The sequence below is a fragment of the Bos taurus genome, chromosome 19 (genome assembly GCF_002263795.3).
Source record: "Bos taurus isolate L1 Dominette 01449 registration number 42190680 breed Hereford chromosome 19, ARS-UCD2.0, whole genome shotgun sequence".
Classification (NCBI taxonomy): domain Eukaryota; kingdom Metazoa; phylum Chordata; class Mammalia; order Artiodactyla; family Bovidae; genus Bos; species Bos taurus.
In genome coordinates, this window is record NC_037346.1 from 21301563 (window position 1) to 21324684 (window position 23122).

The window sequence follows — 23122 nt, forward strand, 5'->3', positions numbered from 1 at the left end:
CCAAGAAAGCAGCCATAAGGACTGGAAATAGACTGAAAAGGCAAGTCTTAGTTTTTCTCCAGATAAAAATCTAGTTGGACTTGCTGTAAAATGCTGAACCTCCAGCTCCATGCCCAAATTCTAGTGACAGATGCCGCCAAAAACAACTTTTCTCCTTCTCCGTGATGACTAACTTCTTAACAGCAGTAACAGCTTCTCCCTCTTTGGTCCTAAAGCCAGGGCTCCCTGTGGGCTGGAAAGAAAGAACTTCGTGCAGTGTCCCAATGCCCAATGAAAAGCTGACTCTTGGTTGGGGGTTGTACTCACGAAAGTCAAGGTGACCAGAGATCCAAAGAAGCAGGTAATGACCACGCCAAGCACAAACCACTCCCGGCGCTTGGCCCAGACATGTGGAAACTCATCTAGCACAGCTGTGATCACCCCCTCCAAGCCTGCAAACTGAATGGGGCACACAAACAGTCATCATGGAGACTTGGAGACAAATCTGCTACTTCCAGGACAGTAAAGAGAGGGAGAGGTTAAGATTGCCACGTGGCCTGTCAAGCTGATCGTGACCAGTTCCCCCTCCTCGCTGGCCCTATCTCCATATTACCCCATCATTTAGATCGCTAAGGACACCAAGGAAAGAAAGTATAGCACATGGATAGGACTTCTTCCCATGAGGTCTCTCGGGGAGACTTTGGTTTTTCCAGAAACACCGACTCCAAGCTGAGACTCATTCCACATTAATGATATGAATGCTGGGCCACGGAGCACTGAGACATAAGAGGGACCTTGCCCTGGCCTTGAGGTGCTGCCAGTCTGGTCAAGGGACAGAGCACAATCACAGCAGTTCACATGTGCTGAGCTCTTGACCTTGCCTGGCACTTTACCCTCATTATTCCATGAATCAGGGGTCCCCAACCCCAGGCCATGCACTGGTACCAGCGTGTAGCCTGGGCCCCACAGCAGGAGGTGAGTAGTTGTCTTCCATTAAACCGGTCCCTTAGTGCCAAAAACGTTGGGATCTGCTGCCATTAATGACTGATGTACTACAGGGTAGTAAGCGCCCAAGTGAATAGGGGCTGGCGAAGCACCAGAGGGCAGCAGACAGCATGGCCTGGGGTGGCCAGCACGGGAGGGAGTGGGTACAGCTGCCTCTTCCTCTTCCTCCCCTTTCTCCTTTTCCTCCTCCCGCCTCCCCAGGGCTGGATTTCCCTCCCCATTCACTTGCCGTGCTGTCCAAGCCCAGGGTGATTAACATCAGGAAGAAGACGATGGCAAAGAATGTGGATGCTGGCATGTTGGCTATGGCTTCTGCGTATGTGATGAACAGGAGGCTGGGGCCTGAGACGGGGAGAGAGGAGGAGGTGGTCACCAAGACCTGCCCTACAAACATGTCTCAGGGGAAATGACCACACCAACAATTACGCCGCCTGTCATAAGACCTTACATGTGAAGCAGGCTTGGACACGTACCAAATGCCTCCTCGCACCCCACACCACCCTACCTGGCTATCCTGACATCCTGGGAGGCAGGAAGGGAATAGCATCCGCCTTGGAGAGTGTGTGTCCTCAACCAACGTGGAGAAAGGAAACAAACCTGAGACCCCAAGACTAGCAAATCTGTGTACACGAAGAAGAGTTTCTACTATATAATAAATTTGTGCTTTCCTCACCCCCCAACCAAGATCTCCAAAATTTTCACAGCACTTAGCTCTCTCTTTAGCTCCAGAACAGTAGAAAATGTTAAATTGATTTTAGAATAAAAGAGGTCTTAGAACAAAGCCTTCCAGCTATTTTGACTTTCTTGATGGTATGAGGAACATGTCCTCAACCTCCCATGGTCCAAATCAGGCACATTAGTTTGGGGCATGAGGCTGATGGGATCAGAGCACCACGTCAGGCCAAAGACAGACGTACGTTGGCAAGAAGCCCTGGGACTCCATCCACAAGATCCCATCACCTCTCTCAGCGTCTGTCAGTCTTTTTCCATGATAACTCACAGTAGAGTACAGTGACTGTATCATCTACGTTTCTTTTTCTGCAAAAGGAAATTCTAAGGACTGGTAATCATTTGCTTACTAGACTTGGACCCATCACAGGACCCAGACCCACTAGTTTTAAGAGCCATCATCCAAGTCATATTCTCAAGCCCACAGTGTATCAAGGCCTTAGTGCTGGGCCCCAAGGGAGCTGTCCCACCCCCACTATGGCCTGAACACATGGAAAGGGTTTAGATCTCTAAAACCTTTGAAAAACTTAAGAGGAACTATTAGAAATAATGCAAAAGTTAAGATATTTGTAAAGATCCAAAGAGCAGCAAAGCAGTTCAGTGGGAGCAAGTAACCCAAACAGAACCCAAGGTCCCTACCTGCATCTTTGGCCACCTCAGACACATCTTCTTTCCTCATCTCAGCCATATACCCCAGCACTGTGAAGATGACAAATCCTGAAACGAAGCTCGTCATGCAATTCACTGCACTGGTCACCAGGGCGTCTCTGGAGCAGAAAACCCAAGGGACTGAGACATTTCTAAGTCAGGAGTCTGAGGAGAATGTCTCCAGACTGACAAGGATGAACGGGTTGAGCTCACAGAGACTTCAAGACTGTCTCCTCCCAGGGTGCAGCCTCTTAGGTTGCATCGCCTCAAAGCACAAGCTGCTGTTACCACCATGCACGGCATGGGGAGAGCAGCAGGTCAGGAGTGGCTTCAAGAGAGATCCTATAAAGCAGCAGAGCACAGACTGCTGGATTTCAAACAAGCCTTGTTCTGAAACAGGGCCTGAGCTAGAGTGGGGGCCTTGGCCTCATGCTTGAGAAGATCTCAGATTTAGACTTTTGACATTATTTGTAAATGAGATTGTAAGAGTGCCACAAAGACATCCTGACACTTTTAAGAGAGAACCTTATCATAATACAACTTTAGGCTGATGTCCCAATGCAAGGGCACATTGCTTAGGATGCATGTAAACTCCTTTAAAAAAAATTCTGTAATTTTCCTATGAATAGCACAGTCAGATTACTGAACATCATCATCTGTGACAGACTGTTAAGACAAAATTAAAGATGATGAGTGATATTTAAATCATAATTGGAACAATATTACCTGTTTTGTTACATTTCTGAAATGAGATTTTCATATAAATCATAGCATTCTGTGTTGGTCAGAACAGCACAATTGTTTGTGTGTGTGTGTGTGTGTGTGTATAACATATCACATCACAATTTTTCTTGCTAAATATTAACAGGTCAAATCTAAACATTTAATGTATGTTGCAATTTTTGTAAACCTGCTTCAGAATTTAATTTTCTTGAAAAAGAGAGAATCTCACAAAACAAAAGTCTGGGGCCTGTCTCATCTCCTGAGTGGCCTGGGTGAGGTTGTGTTCTGGGTGGCTGCTCTGGCCATGAGTGAATTGGTCAGGCACCTGTGGTACTCCTGAGGGTCAGAGTGTCAACATGGCCTGAGCCTGGCCACGTGTGAGGCCACCAATTTGATTGCCTTCCTCCAGGCTACTTATGTTCATTCTGCTTCCACGCTTTGCTTGGGGCAGCCCCAGATACTCACTGGTAACAGTTGTTGTGGAATTTGTTGTAGCTCGCAAAAGCCAGTAGGACCCCAAAGCCAGGGCCGAGAGAGAAGAAGATCTGGGCGGCTGCATCCACCCACACCTGTAATAGAGCAGAGGTGAAGTTCGGGGCCGAGACCCAGGCCATCGCTGGGCCAGCGCCCTTGTGCCTCGACGTGGCTATGTGCTGAGACAGAAAACAGGCTCTCAGAGTTCCCTGTAAGGATGGCCACATACCAAGTGCAGACAAATATGATTGCCTGTCATTGAGGCATAAACCAATGCAGCGGCCTCAAGTGTGCTTTGCATGCTTTGTTCCAGTTTAAAGCATCACTGCAGACTTAACCACTGAACCCACATTTTAGTTGTTCCTGTAGTCCTAGGACCAGCTTCAGTTAGTATAGACAGACAAATGCACACTGCTTTCCTCATTATCTTACCCCCGTCTCTAGGAGTTTCTGCCAGTTGGGTTTCAAATAGAAGAGAACTCCCCTCCAGGCTCCAGGGAGGGTGGCCCCCCTCACCAGCAGGATCAAAAGAATGATGTAAGGGAAGGTGGCTGTCACCCAAACCACCTGTAAGGAAGGAAACACAGGTTATCACCACATGAATGCTGGTGTCTTATTCTTAAAAACCTCCAAGAAAGGAGATCTACCTTGTTTCTTCTGTAATTGTAGAAGGCAGGGTGGTGTGGCCTTTAGACCAGACAGGGATCTGATCCCATTTGCGGGTACCGCCTCTAAACCCACTTCCCATCTGTAAAGCAGGGACAACACCCAGCAGGAGACAGTAACGCGACCAGTGCATTGCAGCTACTATGAGTCATGACACTACCAGTGGAGTAAAGGAATAAAAAAAATCATATAATAGTTCTTGGGATTGACCCATTTCTAGAAGTTTCTAAAAGATTTGGTTGAAGAGAAATTGAGAATCACCGAATGGGTTCGATGTAAAGGGAACCACGTCCCCCTGTCTGTGGCTGTCCAGACTACTGAGTTCTGAGTTTGAGATCCTCCAGGGCCCCTGGGCAGACTCTGGATCTGCAGCCAGAGTCCTCCTCACCTTGCCAGATGTTTTGACGCCTTTCCAGATGCTAAAGTAGATAACAGTGAAGATGAACATGATGCACAGGACAAGCTGCCAACTGAGGCCCCCCAGGTCCTGGAGCCCCTTCGACCGGTGGATCTGCAGGACGTGCCGCCTGAATGAGAGAAAGGAGGGCCTGTGATGGGGTCTGAGCCGTGACCTGAGTACACACACTGTGTGTGACACCTCTAGGTGGTGGCCAAGAGAAAAGACGGAAACCGCACCGCAAGGACCAAGTGGCCACCAAGCTTTGGGGAGAGCTGGGAGGGGCTCTGGCCATCCTGAAGAAGAGAACAGGGCACTCAAGCCAACCGACCCTGGGAAGAGCACTCGGCCCAAAGGCAGACGTCAGGTCTCCCCCCTGGGCAGGGACCCAGCCGGTGACTAACACGGCTGGCTTATCAGTGCATGAGGATTTGTACGTGTGGCAGGGGACCCCTCCCCCACCCTTTGGGCTGCCGTTGCCTGAAATTCCAGCACTAAAGCAAACTCCCTACTCCAGGCATCTTCTTCCAAAGGGTAGATCCATGTGAACATATGAAACCAGAAACTCTTGAGTAGCTTCAAACTACTGAGGTCATGGGAGGTTTTGCTTCCATGACAGCTGGCTGAGAGGAAGGCCCAGGGAGGGCAGTTTTGATGCGGGGGAATAATTTTGGAAGGTGAAGGTAGGGACCAGCCTGGGCACAACAGAAAAGGGGTACAACACAGAGGCCGAGACTGTGGAATACTCAAGGTAGTCTCTCCCAACCCCCTCACCCACATTTACTCCCCTTCCCTGCCAGCTTCTCTCCGAAATCCATCAGTAGGGAGGGGAGGGAGGCTCAAGAGGGAGGTGGTATATGTATAATTATGGCTGGTTTGCGTTCTTGTACAGCAGAAACCGACAACACTGCGGAGCAGTTTTCCTCCAATTAAAAAACCATCAGCCAAGAGGTGAAGGGTCCCTGGCCCCCACTGGCCTCCCAAGAAGCCAAGGCCCAGGGGTGTGGCCTGCCCCTAACAGGCCACCCCCTCACTTACATGCACTTACGTGTAAAATTCTTCTGCAGGGGACGTTGAGTGGAGCGTCCAGGTGATGTTATCCTCGGAGAAGTAGTTGGTGCAGTTGCCAGTGTTCCAGGAGTTCTCGCAGCTGGTCCAGGGCAGCTGCTCCGTGAAGGAGGAGATGAGGTAGTAGAGGGCCCAGGCTATGATGGTGTTGTAGTAGGAGGCGATGTAGAAGGCGATGAGGCAGATGGCGCAACCTATCCCTGCGCGAGAGGGCAAGGGGGGCCAGGTTCAAGGGCAGCTGGAGCGAGGCACGGCAGCCTGGGCATGGCAAAGGTGGTGCTGCCGTTCATTTCATCCCCCAAACACTGGGACACGGTGGCAAAGTGGCCTTGTGGTAAATTCCTAACTTGTATTTACAAGATCACACGTTATAGAAAATGTGTATGTGTGCTATTAATGTTTCTTTTTCTATTTACTTTTTAAATTGAAATTACTTTTTAAACTTTTTATAATACAGCCGATAAACAATGTGACAGCTTAAGGTGGACAGCAAAGGGACTTAGCGAGCAAAGGGACTTAACCACACATACACATGCGTCCCTTCTCCCCCAAAGTCACCTACCATCGAGGCTTAGTTTACTTTTTAGTTTAGTTGCCAATTATTCTATTTTGCTTTAGCAGTCTCATACATATTAAGCAGTCAAAACCTTAATTACTCAGGTTATCTCCTAGGGATACCTGAGGTCTAACTGATTCCAGGAGGTCCCCAGCTCCCACCCAGTGATGGAAATCGTCACTTCCTTGATGGACCCACTCACCCACCCAACCACCCAAGCCTTTCTCTTACCTTTGAAAATTGGGCAGATTTTTGTCCATATCGAAATGCATCCATTTCGGTGGTACTGCCCCAGTGCGAGCTCCATGTAGAAGAGCGGGATCCCCCCAAAAATGGCCATGATAGTGTAGGGAAGGAGGAACGCCCCTGAGGCAGAGGAAAGACAGTTTCACTCCCTGCCCACAGGTGTCCAGGACAGCCCAGATGACCTGGATATGCAGAGACATCTGATGCTCCAGAGCTGTGAAGCCACCCTGTCCTGAGAGGCCCGCACACTGCTCCCCTGTCTCAGGGCACTGCCGGAAGTCATGGACAGAGCTCCACAGAGAAGTGAGGTTTGGGTGGTGGCAGAGAGTACGTGGGAAGGAAGCTGGGTCTAGGAGTCAACACAACAGGCACTGGGACCAGCTCCACGGCTGTCAGAAGGACCCTTCTCTGGGCCCCTATTTCCTCTGCCAGAAGAGGAGGGTTGAGAACTGAGGTTCCCAAACCCAGCCCACACATCAGACTCACAGGTAAGCTTAAAAGTGCACACCCACCCTGACCTCCTGCAGCAAAAGCTTCAGATATGGGTGTAACAGATCTTTAAGCTCCCCAAGTGATTCTGATGCAGCCAGTACATGGACCAGTGCTTGGGACCCTGGAACAGATTTCCTGTGACAAACTGTACAATAGCTGTCATAGTCTATGGTCACTGAATTACTCTCTTTGTTCATCTGTATCCTGGCTCCAGACACTTGATTATTAATATTTGGTTATATTTCCATCATTCCACAGAGCCAGAATGCTCCCTCCTGAGCCAGATTTGTGGGTGTGGCTGGAACAGGCAGGTAGTTCACGACAGAATGGAAAGGAGCAGAACTGCGCCTCACTGGAGATGCTGGTGTCTGCGGTGCTCGTGGCTGACACGAGACCTGGAAACACCACACTGCTCACCTGCAGCCTGAGTTTCAGCCCAAAGGGTGGGCTGCCTGTGATTTTCCCTGAGAACCTTCCCTCCAATGAAGTACTCTGAACCTAGAAACCTGAAATCTGTGCAACTCAGAAAGGTCTCACCTAACTTACAGTCACGCTGGGTAAACCTGGCCTGAGAACAAGAACCGCATTGTGTTCTCATGGTGGCATCTGTCCAGAGGGTTTGCTTGACTGGTTTCACATAGGGAATGAGTGTAGGGGAAACATCAAGGGTGACCCAGCCCCTTATATAATCCTCAGGCTAAAGGTGAGTCCTCCCAAGCTGGAGATAAGATGATTCCAACTTCCACTCTTCCCAGGCTGGGAGGACTGGGCTTCCCAAAGCACCCCGTGGCCCTCACGCTGGAATGGCCATTGCAGGTAATGGACCCAGGTCCTTAAAAGATGCAGCAAATCCAGGCAACTCTGTCTGGTCATGGAGGAAATGAGGGGACCCAAAAGAACTACCCCTCAAACCTCATTTTAACTGCCCTCCTAAATCTGTTAGCAGAGCCCACGTCAAATACTGACTGATCTGATTCCCATTTCTGGTCCTTTTCCTGTTCCTACAGCAAGCCCACTGTCAAAACAGAGGCCCCACCCCTACTCATTCCTCTACCCTGCTCTGCTCTGGGGCTCCCATGTCCATGCCTACAGTCAGCTACTAGTTTTGATAATCTATAAATAAACTGCTCTGGAGGCATTAGGGATAGAAGGAGGAACAAGAAGTCATCTTTCCTGAAAAATCTAACACTCTTGGAGGAGATATAAGGCATGTCCATATATGGGTTGGGTTTGGCATTAACGTGGCTGGGTTCAGCTACAGATCTCACCCAGACTGTGACTTTAGACTCTGGACCTGAGCTGTTGCCCTGAGCTCACACAGGTCCAAAGGTCCAGGAGGGTCTGGGACCCTGGAGCTACTTCCCAACTTCTTTCACAGATCCAACAGCTCTTGACCCTTGTGAGCAAAACCAGTCAGCAGGAACGAAAGAACTCAGCATAGTACTGGTGCTCATTCCCTCGCGTCTCCTTGGTCGAGAGCAGGGCTTGTGTAAGGCAGGGATGAGAGGAGGAGCTCCTCCACAGATGGAGTGCTAACGACGCTGAAAGTCTGGTGAGGTGAGCTTCAGGGGAGCTTTCATTCAACTTCATGACCCAGGGAGCCACAGACATGCCTAAATTTACAGTTTTGGTTTAGTGGAGATTTGTTTTCTCTTAGACTAGCTTGGGGGCTTCCCAGGTGGCACTAGTGATAAAGAATCCACCAATGCCAGTGCAGGAGACACCAAGAGATGTGGGTTCGATCCCTGAGTTGGGAAGATCCCCTGGAGGAGGGCATGGCAACCCACTCCAGCATTCTTGCCTGGAGAATCCCACACACAGAGGAGCCTGGTTGGCTCCAGTCCATGGGGTCGCAAAGAGTTGGACACAACTGAAGCGACTTAGCACACACACAGGCCCACGCAGACTAGCTTGAAAGTCTAAGCAACCACGTTCCCAGACTCATATCAGTTAAACAAGGTAGGAAAGACATGATCTATCTTCTGGCCTCCCAAGAGGACCTACAGACCACCCCTGGGTCAGAGCCTCTGCCCACTGCCCATGATACTGACCCCCTCCATTCTGGTAACAAATGTAGGGAAAGCGCCAGACGTTGCCCAGGTCCACAGCATAGCCAATGACAGAGAGGAGGAAATCCACCTTCTTGGCCCAGGTCTCCCGCTCTGCTGGATGAACCTCAGCCACTAGGGCGGTGGTGGCAGCCGGGATGGAGTGCTGAGTGTCGTCTCCTGCGCCAGGGTTCGGAACCGCTGAGTACCCGTTGGAGATCTGGCCGGACTCTGCCTTATCCCCAGGGGCGGGGACACCCTTCTGTAGAACCCCATTTTCCTGACAATCTTCTCCATCCTTATACGCTGATAGCTCCTTCTGGGAATTTAAGGGGGTGGTCTCCATCCTGCTGGCTAGGAGGTGATGCTGACACCCATGGGCCAAGGACCGACCTGAATTCTTGGTGCTCAGATCTGTGGATCTCCTCAGAACTTTGTATCAGTGGGACTGAGAGTGCTGTTGGAAAGGCAAAAGAACAGAATTGGGTGTTTTACTTGTCTTTGGTAACTCATCATACATCTTGAACTACATCAGGTAATGGGATCACAAAGCCATCTGTTAAACGAGAGATATCCTATTTGCTACATAAGAGTCAATAAAATCAACATTTTTCAACCCATGCTAGGTATCAAATCACAACCGAGTAGTTTTAAAAGAAAAAAAAAAAAACAGGCAATCGAAAATAGATAGCAAATAACCCAGGTTTTTCATAGGCTCCATTAAGAACAAAGTATTGACTTCAGCTGAGGGACTGGAACCCCACCCTGGAGTTTACCGGGGACTCAGAAGAACAAAGGTCCCACAAAGCTTCACAGAACACTTACTTTGTCTTGGATGCTATGCTGGGAAAAAAGTAACAAAGAAGCAGTTTCTGGCAGCAAATAGGATAGTCCTCTCCATCATTTAAATTGAACACTCGAAAGTATATTTCATACCAACTACAGGTGTGATTTGGAGCGTAGGAGAGAGGTGAAAAGGCCACCTTTGTTAGGCGCCCCTAGCTCCTTCAGTGCAGACTTTTTCACTCTTGCAGGAGCCCAGCTCGCGGACACCCCTGGGCAGGTCTGAGCTGCCTCTAGCTGTGTGCAGTCCACCTGTACCTCCCCTTTCTGCACTCCCATCTGCCTCTGCAAGTCTGGCTGAGCCTTAAATGGCACTGGTGCTCACCATTTATTCTTCTTGCCACGCCCAGCAACTCTTGGGGCTAAGCCACTTGTTATTTTGTGACAGTGGGCAGGCAGGGTCACCTCTCATTCACGCCAGAAGAGCCAGAGAGAGGAGCGCGGAGGTTACGGATGCCAAAGTGGCTGGTGTCCGTCCCTACGTGCCTCGGGGCTGCTACGCCTTTATGTCACTGCCGTGGGCCAGGGTGCAGGGAAGTCAGCTCAGCTCCCTGAGATTTCTACATGGGGTAGAAATCCGAGCCCTTTTGGACTTCAAGCCTATACCAGATATAAAGTAGTAAGGAGCCAGGACCTTCCAGCTGACTTTGACCTTCTGGACTTGAACTTTTCAAACTCTGAAACAGTTTGCAGTTGACACATGTTTCGGCTTAATTCAAATCACATTATACCTTTCTAGGAAAAGGTATCTAGGGATGACTGCTACTGCTGTTTGTAACTGCAAAGGTCTGACATGAATCTTCTAAATTCAACAGTCAGAGGTTGACTAGGAACTGGGACTTTGTAAAAATGGCAGTGAATGTCTCTTACCCTGGTGGGGCTTTCACTGACTATAACTACCTACATGTGGACATGTAGAGACAAACACGTAGTAAGTGAAAAATTAGAACACAGAGTAGTTGCTTCACACTGATGCCTACGCACATAAATATTGGTAAGGATTAGAAATGAAAACAGGGGATGCAAGTAACTAGAGTTCCTTGCTGACTGTGTAGTTTCTTTCTGTAAAGTAGAAAACAAAAAATTTAAAGGCATTGATTGATTGATCCAAAAATATTAGAGCAACGAGAGAGAAACCAGCTCTATATAGCGAGGGTGTGTGTGTATAGGAAGTGTGAGGTAGGTGTCCTGGGCTCTACTCGATCTAACTGGCTCCCACCCCCAACTCTATCCTCAGCTCAAGGAGGCAAACGTGACCTAGAGAAGGAAATGAATTTCTGACAAAGAGTGATCTAGATAAAAATCCATTCTGCTTACCTTGATGCCTCTGTCCAGCCTTCCCCATCACCCCACCCACCCCACCTTCCCCAGGACCTCAACTAGACTTGATGGACTTCTAAAATAAGAACACATCCTCTCATCCACCATGAGGAAGCATTCACCAGGCTAAGGGATTTTTAATTTTTTTTTTTTGGAGAGAGATGATGAGGTATCAATATATTTAAATACACAGTTAAACCTGAACTTGGCAGTCTCTGGTTGTTTTGTTTGGAGAAGGCTTTTGTACTTGCCTCTGGCCTCTAAATGACATGTTTTCTACATTAAACTGAAGAACCTACAGACCAGATGGCAGAGATAAAGAGCTTTACCAGGTGCGGATGGTCAGATGGCAGCCAGCTGACAGATCTTGCCAGTGACCCAGGTCTTCCTTTCTCCATCTTCAAAATTTTGCCCCAAATTTTCTGTAGGGATGTTTCCCAACCTTTAATGCTGCAACTTTCCTCTCATTTAAAATTGAAGCTCAAAGATCATCACCCAACCTTCCTCCAGCACGTCTACCACGCTCTCTAGGAGGAAAACCACCTGTCTGGGAAGGACACGTTAGCGGGGGAATAACCGTTTAGCCAGCCAGTGGTTCTGTCACCCCCCTGCTGCAGGAGTCCTGTGTTGTTCTAGACTTTATTTGCTTCCTCCCTTGGGGCACTCTGCAAGAAGCTGGAGAATGTGCGTGGGCTGGTGAACTCTGTGGGGAGAGAGTGGCAATGTATGTTCTTCAGGGTCCTCTAGGGTTCAGCCCCTAAGGATCCCAATTTCTTGGCAACTGTTATGAGCAACTCCTAAAAGAGAAATACACCAGACTATTGTTGCTGTGCATTACAATGTCTTATTTTCCTGAAATATCCCTCAGCATTAAAAAAAAAAAAAAAGTTTTATCAACAGCTGAAATGGCCCACATAAGAAAACCTATTCAGAGGGTGCTTTAGCCCAGTCATGACTTGAGGTTGCCTCTCCCCTGAGGGTGGTGTCTCTCTATCCAGCTCTGCTTTCCGGGGTTCTCCCACCCCAATCAAAGACCCTGAGGTGCAAGAAGATAAGCTCAGCCACACGAAGCCACCAAACAGGAAGGAGATGCTCGTCTCCTTTTCTTCAACTCACTCCTCTACCTTTCAGAAGGAACCCCCTCCCAGGGACTAATCTGTCAGCCAGGAGCAGACAGGTGGCGGGACCTGGGCCCCTTTCTACATACAGGATGCTGCCTGTGGAACCAGACTCCTTTCCCACTTCCCTGGTTCTGCAGAGCACTGACCAGCTTCTCCCCCTGAGACCAGCAGATAGCAGTAGTTGAGAGTGAGCCAGCCCAGGAATATAGAAGGAAGAGATGTTAATAAGGTTGGTTTCTAAGAACGCTCTCTTGAAAGCTTTCTTTTCTTTTCTTTTTTTTAAAGGTATTTTTATCCTGCTGGGTAGAGAGACTGCAAAGGAGGTCACTGTTACAGCTGTGACCTTCTCCTGGAGACATGAGATTCCCTGTGGCCAGAAACAGCCCCAGAAGCCTGCGTGTGCATCTGGGATACGTGCCGTTTTCCCAGGCTGAGCAGGTGATGGGCTGAGGGTGGGTCACCCAGCTCCACGGTGGGACCACGGCCTGACGCCCAGGACGTACCGCCGCCCCGCGACTCTGCACACGAGGGGCCACACAGGGGTGCTGGTGACAGGATGCCAAGACTGTCTGTTTACAGCCGTGCTTCCTCCCAGCCCAGGGGGTGGGCGTACTCACCCCACCTCCCCGCCCCTAGTACAAAGAACTGTTTCCATTTCAACTTCTCCCGATCACATCTCCATTCCTTTTTCCACAAGCTCGGTCTCTGTAGCCCGGGGAACCAGTAACTGAACAAGCAGATAATTATGGATGAGTCATGAAACCACCCAGCCCTCTGGAGATGCCCATGACTCTACTTGTCTGTTTGACCCCCCTCAGCACATTCTAAGCAGAAACACTACAGAAATTTTGTACTTTGACGTCACATGTCCAGATCAAAGTGAGTTCATCTCTTGGGACACTCACTTTCATTTTCCAAAAAAAAAAAACAAATACATGAAAACACCTCCCTACCCCCCACCAAAACCAGAATTATGGGTTTACTGCTGAGATAAGATTAATTATAGGTTATAGAGCCAAGTGGCAATTTGTACTCTCTATTCAGAGGGAGTCTAAAGTTCCCACAACACCAAGGATGATAAAAGTTGCAGAGCCCTGTAACACGGTATAGGGTTATACTGTGCCTATAACAAACACTAAACATATATGTTTACTAAACACAGCAAACATATATGCCTGTATATGTTCAGTCAACACTGAGCCTGGCCCGCTGCCACGGATTGGGCCTAATTCAGTAGACACATACTGCCCGCCTACTATACCTAAGGCTCTTGCAGACAAGGCAGGCCTGGTCCTGCCTTCAAGGAGTCCATGGTAGCAGGCCAGAATCTGATCAGCATGCGGATCAAGGGAGAGGCCGCTGCTGCTCGCAAGTGCTGCCGCCGACCTGCTGTAAACCGAGGTCTCTGCTGACCGGATGCAGCGTGTTCAGATACCTTGCGTCTTTAGCTTCGAATTGTCCTTGGGTTTTAATGGTCCTCCTTTTGCTGCTATTGCACACACTGCTTCTGTCACGGGACCCTGGATTTTTGCTGCTTCCAGTCCATGTCTCCACAGTGCAAAATGAAGGTTTGTTGTTGTATCTGTTGAAGAGACTGCTGAGTTCTCTGAGGGGTGTGGTGTCTTAGGGCGTAAGCCACCGGGACTCCTGCTCGCCTTTCAAACAACATAGAAAGACTTCATGATCTGAACGGACCGAGTGGAGAAAATCTTGTTTTTTGGATGTTAGGGATAGAAATGACTATCACAGTCATCTCCTTACCCAAAGAGTGCCTTGTAAGAGACAGTTTAATTTTTTGGAGAGGAACTAAACAGGCTACAATCCTCAGGGCCATCTCGGCCAGATACCATGAGAAAGGAAAAAGGGTCTCCATCCAGAACTTTCCTTGGGGAAGGATAGCTTCAAGCTTCCCTCCACACAGAGGGTAAAACTGAGAGGATTAGCCATTTGTGCTGGGGTTAAGATCACTCCAGAGGCTGGGCAAAAGTATAATTAATTGTTTAATAAAAAAGAAATGGATCTGGCATGGATAGGGAGAAATAGCCTTCCTGTAGTAAACATGAACAGGAAAGCTAGACTAACCACCTTCCTGGGGTGTCATTTAACAGTCTGTGTGTCCACAACTCAGGGCTCTCCTGTCGCATAGATCTGCACCGGAATCCCAGACCTATCATTGACTGGCTGTGTGACGTTGGGCAGGTTACTTAACCTCTCTGACCTTCCCTTTGCTCATGTGTGAAAACAGACCATTAAAGTTCCTGCTCCCTGAAGGCTGTTGTGGGACTTCAATAAAAGTATGACAAATGCTTAGCTCAGTGTCTAGTGCATGGAAAGCACCAATGCATGACAGTGAGTTGATGACCACTCTGCCATCACACGTACACAACCCATTCTGCTGTTCTACTTCTCACCCCAGGGAAGGAAGCTGGAGCCCACAAGGTTTAGTGATTCGTTGCCCGCAGCACAGGTGGGCCCCCTGAGCCAGAAGCTATGGACTCCATCCCCTTCCATGGGCCCTCACCTGTTCTTGCTTGTTCTTCTCAATCGGTGGCTTGGAATCACTAGGAAACTTGTAAACGGGAGATTCCTGGGCTACTTGCTCAGAGATTCTAATAAAGAGATCCATGTGGGTGCTGCATTGTTAGCAAGTACCCAGGTTATTAGGGGCAGGTGGGCCACTGAGCATGCCCAGTGCATCCCCAACCCCACCCCTTCGCTGCCTCTAATCATCCTAAGTTCTCCAGGCCTGGCTTAAGTTTCTATCCACCTCCTCCATGTAGCCTTCTCTCACCATCCCAGCCCAAGATGATCTCATCTGTCATTCCTCACTGATTATCAAGCATCATTTATTATCCTTTTGTGTCCAGTTTCTTTGCATCTCCAGGCCATGACTTATACATTTTGGCCTCAAATTCCTGCTGACCAGGTGTGTGCACGCTCCCAGCCCAGAGGGTCTCTGGGTTGATTTTGGGTTTCTTGGGCTCGGGCCATGCTGGCAGGTGTGAGGCTCAGGTGAGCCTCTACTCTTTCTTCCCGGGTCCTATCCTCAGGGGGTCTGCCCCTCCTCCCTCCTCACCCATCAGGAAGATCTGCTGAGCATCTCCGGGGTGGAGAAAGGACCATCACACCACAACAACGGTAATCAACTCTGGAATGGAAAAGACTGGCGGCATGTCCAGGATAAAGAGGAGCCCAGGTTGTGCTGTTAGGCCTTGAACAAGTACCAGCAGGCATGCCCATCAAAGGTTTGTGTTCCAGACACTCCTTTGTGAGTTGCTGGTTTGGAACTTGCAGTGCATTTTCAACCCACAGAAGGAAATGTTGCAAATGGTGGTTAACCTCCTAAGCTAGTTTACAAAACCCTTGTTTAACCAAAAGATACTAAAACATCTAAAATGTAAGGAGATGGGAGGTGACAAACTCATTAGAAGTTGTTTACCATTCTTTCTGGTTCCTGAGGAAAACTAAATTTAAGGAGAGGAGAATGAGGAGGTAGAGAGACTCGTCTGTAGAATCTGTGGAAGTGCCTTTACAGGTTGAGGTCACAGATCCTTTATTACATTTAACTACACAACTTGCAACTTTTTGCAGAAAGCTTTCATTCCGGGGCTGCCATCTGTGTTGGTGTGGACAAGGCCAGGAAAGAGACTTGGGAAACTCGAACAGGTGACGTGTTCGATTAGGCAGAATGAGGAGTATCGCTTACACCTTCTAAATCCTCTTTTATTGTTACAAGGCGATTTATGCCATAAGTAGAAATCAAGCTTTCAAAAACACCTGGGAGCATTTCCAAACACAGGAGTTTCCTTTTCCTTAAGACAGGTGTATTACTAAACTATTTTTGTGTGAGACAGACAGGATTAGACCCACAAAGGAAGTCAAGGGGGAGAGAGAAAGAAAACCAGCCCCAGGGACAGGGTGTTATGAAACAAGGGCGGATTTACCTGTGGCAGCTGGTGGGAGAGAGGAGGGGAGGAGAAAGGGATTGGAAGTGGAATTAAATACAATGTGAGTGACGATGACGGGAAGGGGGAACTGGGGCCATTTCTCTGGGTGGGGGCGGGGGGGAGCTGAGTGAAGGGACAGATGGGGTCTGGCAGCAGGGTGGAGGGGGGCACGGGGGTGCCCTCAAGCCACAAGTTGTCCGTGATTTGGGTAATGTTGCTTGAAGGTGCCTGTGCTCCTACAAGTTCTGAAATGTTTTACAACATGTCACACACATGGTTCGGGGACACTCACGAAGAATCAGTTCATGATGACTCAGAATTGATCTGATTCTCAGATGCAGTGAAATCAGGGCAAGAGGTTGTTCCTCATCCCTAGGAGTTGATGGTCGCAAAAAGTAATGCTTTGAGCTAAAACGGACATCACTGAGATGGTGGAGGAAATTTGAATATGGACTGTACATTCTATAAGAATGTTTTATCAATGTTAACTTTTTTAGATGTGATAACAACAGGGCTCTGGTTATGTAGGAGAATGTCCTTGGGCTTAGGAAACACAAGCTGAAGAATTCAGGGGTGGAAAAAAAAATGCATTTAATATACCTAAGCGACCAACCATTATAGCTTAGCCTAGCCGACCTAAAATGCACTCAGAATACTTACATTAGTCTGCAGTTGGGCAAAATGATCTTACACAAGGCTTATTTTATAATTAAGTGCTGAATATCTTTAAAAAAAAGGCATTCGGGGTGAAGTATTTGGATGTCTGCAAATTTTCACAGGTTCAACAACAAAATTATATATGTAGTATAATCATTTCATTAATTATATTTTACACAGTATCAAATTATGTGTTAAATATGTAAAAATTGGACATGTGTCTAATTAGAAAGTACATGCACAAAAGTGGCAAAATGTGGTGAATCTGGGTGAAGCTTCAGGGGACCATTTCTCCAACTTTTCAGTTGAAAATTTTCAGTATAAGACACTGAGGGGAGAAAAAGAATTCTGCCCCTGGGACGGGCTGAGAAACCTCCATTCAGTCAAAGCTCGCCGCAGCCTGGAATAGCGAATCTCCTCTCGCCCCTCTCTCCCCCCCGCCTCTCTCTTTCCTTCCTGCCCCAGCTCCTCTCCTCTGAAACAAGGAAAAGAGCCAGCTAACTCAATTAGCTGTTAACACAACACACCCAGTGGAGGGAAAAGTTCAGGAGACTCAAGTTTAAGGCCTGGCCAGGTCCTCAGGGCTGTGGCGAATTTGAACAAGCCATGGAGGACTTGGAGCAGATTGTCAACAAGTCCCCTTCCAACTCTGCCCTTCCCTGATTTTAGGGAATCCCTTGGGGGTGGGGGTAGGAATGTTTATTTTCTTGCAGCAGCTTCCCTGCTGCTAAGTCGATTCAGTGGTGTCCGACTCTGTGCAATCCCTTAGACGGCAGCCCACCAGGCTCCCCCGTCCCTGGGATTCTCCAGGCAAGAACACTGGAGTGGGTTGCCATTTCCTCCTCCAATGCATGAAAGTGAAAAGTGAAAGTGAAGTCGCTCAATCGTGTCCGACTCTCCGCAACCCCATGGACTGCAGCCTACCAGGCTCCTCCATCCATGGGATTTTCCAGGCAAGAGTACTGGAGTGGGGTGCCATTGCCTTCTCCTTCCCTAGCAAAGTACAATTTTCTTTTTCCTTGAATACGCCCAGAAAGACCACACAACACAAGGAGGCAAAGGCCCAGTGACCGGCTCTCTCTCCCCGAGCCCACCTACCAGCCTCCAGCTCAGGGTTCACCCAAAGCACACAAGCAGCTCTCCCACATCTGCCACTGGCCTTGTCACACCCCCCACCTCTTCCCTTCCGACCTCAAATAATGACACAAAGACCTGGACCTCAGGATCCCTGGAGACCTTCCCCATGCCACTTGCCACATGTCAGTGCCTGGGGACCCTGGCCATCAAGCTGGCCCTGGGACACCACCTTCCTGTCTCCATGTCTCTGGGGTTTCTCTCTCACTCTGTTTGGGGGGTTAATGGAGAGCTATCCTGTCCTGGCTTTTAGAAAATTCTATGGCTTAAATACTACAGTCAGCTATCCCAGGCACCGCTGGGGCTTCCCTGGTGGCTCAGATGGTAAAAAAAAAAAAAAAAAAAAAAAATCCACCTACAATGTGGGATACCTACAGTGTGGGTTCGGTCCCTGACTTGGGAAGCTCCCCTGGAGAAGGGAATGGTTAGCCACTCTAGTATACTTGCCTGGAGGTATTCCATGAACAGAAAAGCCTGGCGGGCTACAGTCCACAGGGTAGCGAAGAGTGTGGCACAACTGGCAAGTAACACTTTCAGTTTCGAGAGAAAGATAAGCTTCCCAGGTGGCTTCATCGGTAAAGAATCTGCCTGCAATGCAGGAGACCTGGGTTTGACCTCTGAGTCGGGAAGATCACCTGCCGTAGGAAATGGCAACCCACTCTAGTATTTTCTCGGGAAACCCCATGGACAGAGGAGCCTAACGGGCTACAGTGTGTGGGATGGCAAAGAGTCACACACAACTGAGCACAATGGCTTAAATACCCACAGCTGAGTGCCCCTTGTCCAGGGTTGGGTGGCAACGAGGGAGCTGCTACCTGGTTCCAGCAGAGCCAAAGAGAAGAAAATAAAGCAGCCAGACCACTTCGCACAGGTCTTATCTCCACTGGGTTTGTTACCCCATTAGACACAGGGTGGGAAGCACCTGGCTTACAGAGATGCTGCTGGTGTTCAGTAAATAAGCCTTCATCTTCCCAAGCGCTGACAGCTGACAAAGAGCAGGCAGGAGGGAACGCCTCCTCCACCGAGACTTGACTCGGATCATTTCTGCATGTGGGCCCAGGCCAGTTTGATGAGCTCTGCCAGGAAATGGTGGAGCGGGGAGGCGGGGACCTGTGCTGGCCGACTGTGGGTCTTGTGCCCACCCCAGAAAAGCAGGTCACCCTCTGACCAGGGGAAGTCATTTATGCCAGAGTTCTTTAAAATGCTACTTTCATCTATTTTCCACCTTTCCTTCCTAGAAAGATGGCAGTTTTCTCTCCTTAGGGTTCTACTTTGCCTGCTTAAGCCCAGAAGTGGGATTCCCCACAGCAACAGAGGACCCCGCATCACTTACCCAAGAAAAGAGGAACAGGGCGCTTTATGAGACCTTGGATCCGGCTCCCAAGCCTGTCCTGTGTTACACCACCAAGCTCGGGGGTGTGTGTGGGGGGAGGTGGGCGCGTGTTGTTTCTCCCGCCCCACACACTAGGTGGAGGAGTTGTAAAGGGGATTCGAGGAGTCAGGGAACTCAGGCCCCTGTTGGCTGGACAAAGCTCAACTGCAGGACTTGTGCATGTCTGTGTGCAAAGCCTTGGCCTTAGAGTGAAAGCCGTGGGTCCCCAGAGGACCCTAATCTGACGGAAACATCCGGGCAGACTGTCCCGGCCCTCAGGCATTTTGCACCATCATTTAAACTCAAATTTGCTTAAAGCAGAGAAGTGAGGGTCACAGTCACAGAGTGAGCGGAGGGGACTGGAGGAGACATGGACATCGGTTATGCAGGGCCCCCCGCCCCTAGCTTAGAGCTAAAACCTCGAGACCCAGAGGAGTTGACCTGTGACAGGGAATAATTAAGGTCTCAGGTACCTTCTTAAACGGACAGAACAGGACTGTATAGTTTGCCCTTTGGCCGCCCAGTCATCTTTATTTAAAAAGTCAACTCACGAACATATCCTGTTGATTCATTAGGCCAAATTAAACTTCTTCAGGCAGCCCTGCCTTTGTTCTCCCAAATGATAGCATTTGCAGTGTATGAAGGAGAATGGTCACTCACTGGCTGAATGTCCGGCATCACTTGCGATTCTCTTTGGAGGGGCATATCTAGAATGTTTCTGCAAGCCCGCTGTAAGAGAGAACACTCACAGCCAAGCACCTCCTTCCACAGTCACCCCAACCATTTGTGACCCTTTGACATGCCTCTCCAAGCATCATCAAAATGCTCATAAAATTTGAAAAAATCAAGTTTGCTTAAAGCAGAGAAGCATTCTGAAGTTTTGTTGATTGCATTAAAACTTCAATGTTTTAAGTTTGAAACTTAAAACCCCAACCCCGCCATTCACCCCTAGTATAAATATTTTTAAGCAAAGAGACTGAAAGCAATGGGTTTGAATATCTGTGCTGGGGTCACATCCGAAATGTCCTAGATGGATCACTTGAGGGGATTTTTGATTAATTGTGAAGCAGTTTCAATCTGCTCCTATTCAGGTTCAGGGGGAAAAAATGAAATCCTGGGCCCCAAACAGCTTGCACAAACCTCTTAAGAACCTGCCTTCTCATCCATGCTAGAAGCAGCCACCCCCACCTCAGTCAGCAGGCAGGAAAACTTCAACCTTTGAGCACCGGTGGCTTCACGGGAAAGCGAGTAACAGAGTAAAAGCTGTGTGTTTCTCTCCACTCCCCAAACCCAAACATCCACGTGCCCACGGTGCCCCCTCCACTTCAATAAGCAACAAATCCCAACGTCGCTTTATTAGACATTTTCCCCATGTCTAATGTGGGTTAAGGCAACACACATTAAATATTTGATCTCCTCTTACTATGATGAGAGCTAGCAGGCTCATAAATAATCCATTAACCTGGTTCATTTTTCTGAACAAAATTGATTATAAAAATACTAACACAGAAGCCTTTTTAAGGTCTGACTCTTAGAAATCCCATCCCTCTGAAATCTTTAGAACCCCAACTGAAAAAAAAAAAAAAATCATTACACAGAAGACCCAGGGCAAAAAGAAATGTGCTTCTTAGTGTTCTTTAGCTCCAGAGAGCCTTTGAGAAAACAAATTTGAACGTACACATTTTTCAAGCAACTGATGGGCACACACTTCAACCATGTAGAACAGCTCTCTGGAGTTGTGGGTTTCACATGAATTCTGAATGACTGAGCGTGCATCGGCTCTGCGAGTGAAAACCACCCAAGCGTACGGAGACTCGTCCCACTTAAGTATCATTCGGAGATTTCTCTAGATATTTGGGCATTGTGTCCAGCAGGGCTCTACCCGCGGAGATGCCTGCACACACACATCGCTGCACGCGATGGCGGTCAGCGAAGAGCAAACAGAAGCCCTGGGTTGAAAGTAAAGCAACTTTTGCCTCCAAGCTCAGGACCTTCCTGGGCAACTGGGGCCGCCCCCCAGGCCTCCGGGCAGGAAGGAGCGCTCTGAGGTTATCGAACGCCCGAGTCCCCTGGTCCGACTCCGTGCGCACCAGCCCTGCCCAAACCCCCCACGCCCGCCCCCGGGAGTGGGGGGGGGGGCTCGCGGGATGAAGTTCTGGAGAGAAGTGGGCTTGAAAAGCCGGGAGGAAAGCGGACCCACCTGCCGGGAGTCCGCGGAGGCTGGTCCGGGGCTTCGGAGCCGGCGACCCTCGCGCCGTCGAGGCACCCGGGCGCCGCTGTCTGTTCCGGCGCTGGCGCGGCCGTTATTTGTACTCTCGGCCCCTCACATGGTCTGATCTCTAGATATCCGCCGCCAAAGAGCTCTTTAAGAATTTTTGCGTCACTTTGAGCAGCAGAAACTTTACGTTTCCCCGCTGCCGCCGCTCTGCCTTCCTCCTGGGGATGGGGAGGGCTGGGGGGCTGGGTGGGCGGGCGCTCCAGAGAGTGGCGGGCGGGGAGGCGTGGACGGGGAACCGGAGAGGGGGAAAGTGAAGGACCCCCCACTCCCACTACACACGCACACACACATTCACACACTCGCCCCCCTAGAGGACCAGCGCTCTGAGTAGAGAGGGAGCCTGGGGCGGGGAGGGGCAAGCAGCAGGCTGAGCGGAGCCAGAAGTCCTAACCCCTCGTGCTCTTTAAGCTCGCGGGGAAGGAGCTGCTCCACAACCCACAGGTGTAGTTCCTCCCCAGCCAATAGCTCCTGAAGTTTTATGTGTAGGTTTCAGCTTGATATCACTTACTCAGAACCATCACTCTGGACCACGGACACCTCCCCTCACCCCCATCCCGAATCCGGCCCTATTTTTCTTCCTGGGACTTAGCCCTTGGCTCTCCCTCCGGCTTCACCGCTGGGACGTGAACCCAGCCAGGAAGAGCTCAGCTGAACTCTGGTCCAGAAGGACCAGAAGGAATTAATTCCTCGCTATCCCCGGTTCCTCCAATACAGCCCAGCCTAGTGGCTCAAGGTAAATACTAGCAGAAGAAATGAATGAATGAAGCACTTTCCCACCTTGTTAACCAGCTACAGTGGAAAGCAGTATGAGAACAGAGGGTGTGGGTGGCGATCTGGTAAACGTGTGTGCCTGTGGTGTTGGGCGAGGGGGTGAATTGGTAACAATATTTTAATTATCTGAAGAAAACCAACAGGAGCCTATTATGTTGAATCATGTCAATATATTACTTTGATAATTTTAAAAACTTTAAAAATAAACTTAATGTTAAATTATCTTTTCAGTACAATTATTTTTTACATTTGAAAAGAACAGATGCAGTACTTGCTCCGGATGTCCCTGAGGCTGAGATGGGAGGGCAAGAGCTGACGCGCCTACTTCTTCCTAGAGGCCAAGGTCCCAGCCAAGTAGAAGGCAGAAAAGAAACAGCAGTTACAAGTGTGCAACCCCTTTCTCCCCGCTCCCCCCACTCGCTGCTTGGACTGAACAGAATCCAGAAAACTGAGGGAGAATCCGGCTGAGTGGACCTGGAGTCTGCAGGGACCGAGTTGAAACAACCTTCACTGGGCGTGGTTGGCGCCCAACCTGGGAGGAATCAGTGTGAGATTCTGGCGCCACCTAGACGTCAGGGTGGGGATTGCAAGCATAGCGGGGATGGCGACTCCCAGGGAAATTTGGGCAGTTCATCCCTGGGTCATATC

The 23122-nt window shown here is 49.3% G+C and overlaps 1 protein-coding gene across 4 annotated transcripts in view; it reads right to left on the bottom strand.

Moving 5' to 3' along the window:
- Nucleotides 1–21707, bottom strand: part of SLC6A4 (solute carrier family 6 member 4) — a 32860-nt gene extending 11153 nt beyond the window's left edge. For 2 of the 4 annotated variants that reach the window (XM_024979631.2, XM_059877730.1), the window contains exons 1-10: nt 21626–21707; nt 9035–9488; nt 6477–6611; nt 5670–5889; nt 4613–4751; nt 3991–4125; nt 3550–3653; nt 2353–2480; nt 1214–1326; nt 307–438 (exon numbers count right to left, since the gene is read on the bottom strand). In XM_024979631.2, the coding sequence (XP_024835399.1) occupies nt 307–438; nt 1214–1326; nt 2353–2480; nt 3550–3653; nt 3991–4125; nt 4613–4751; nt 5670–5889; nt 6477–6611; nt 9035–9377 (1449 nt within the window). In that variant the 5' untranslated portion in view covers nt 9378–9488; nt 21626–21707. 4 annotated transcript variants of the gene reach the window in all.
- Nucleotides 21708–23122: the final 1415 nt, after the last annotated feature.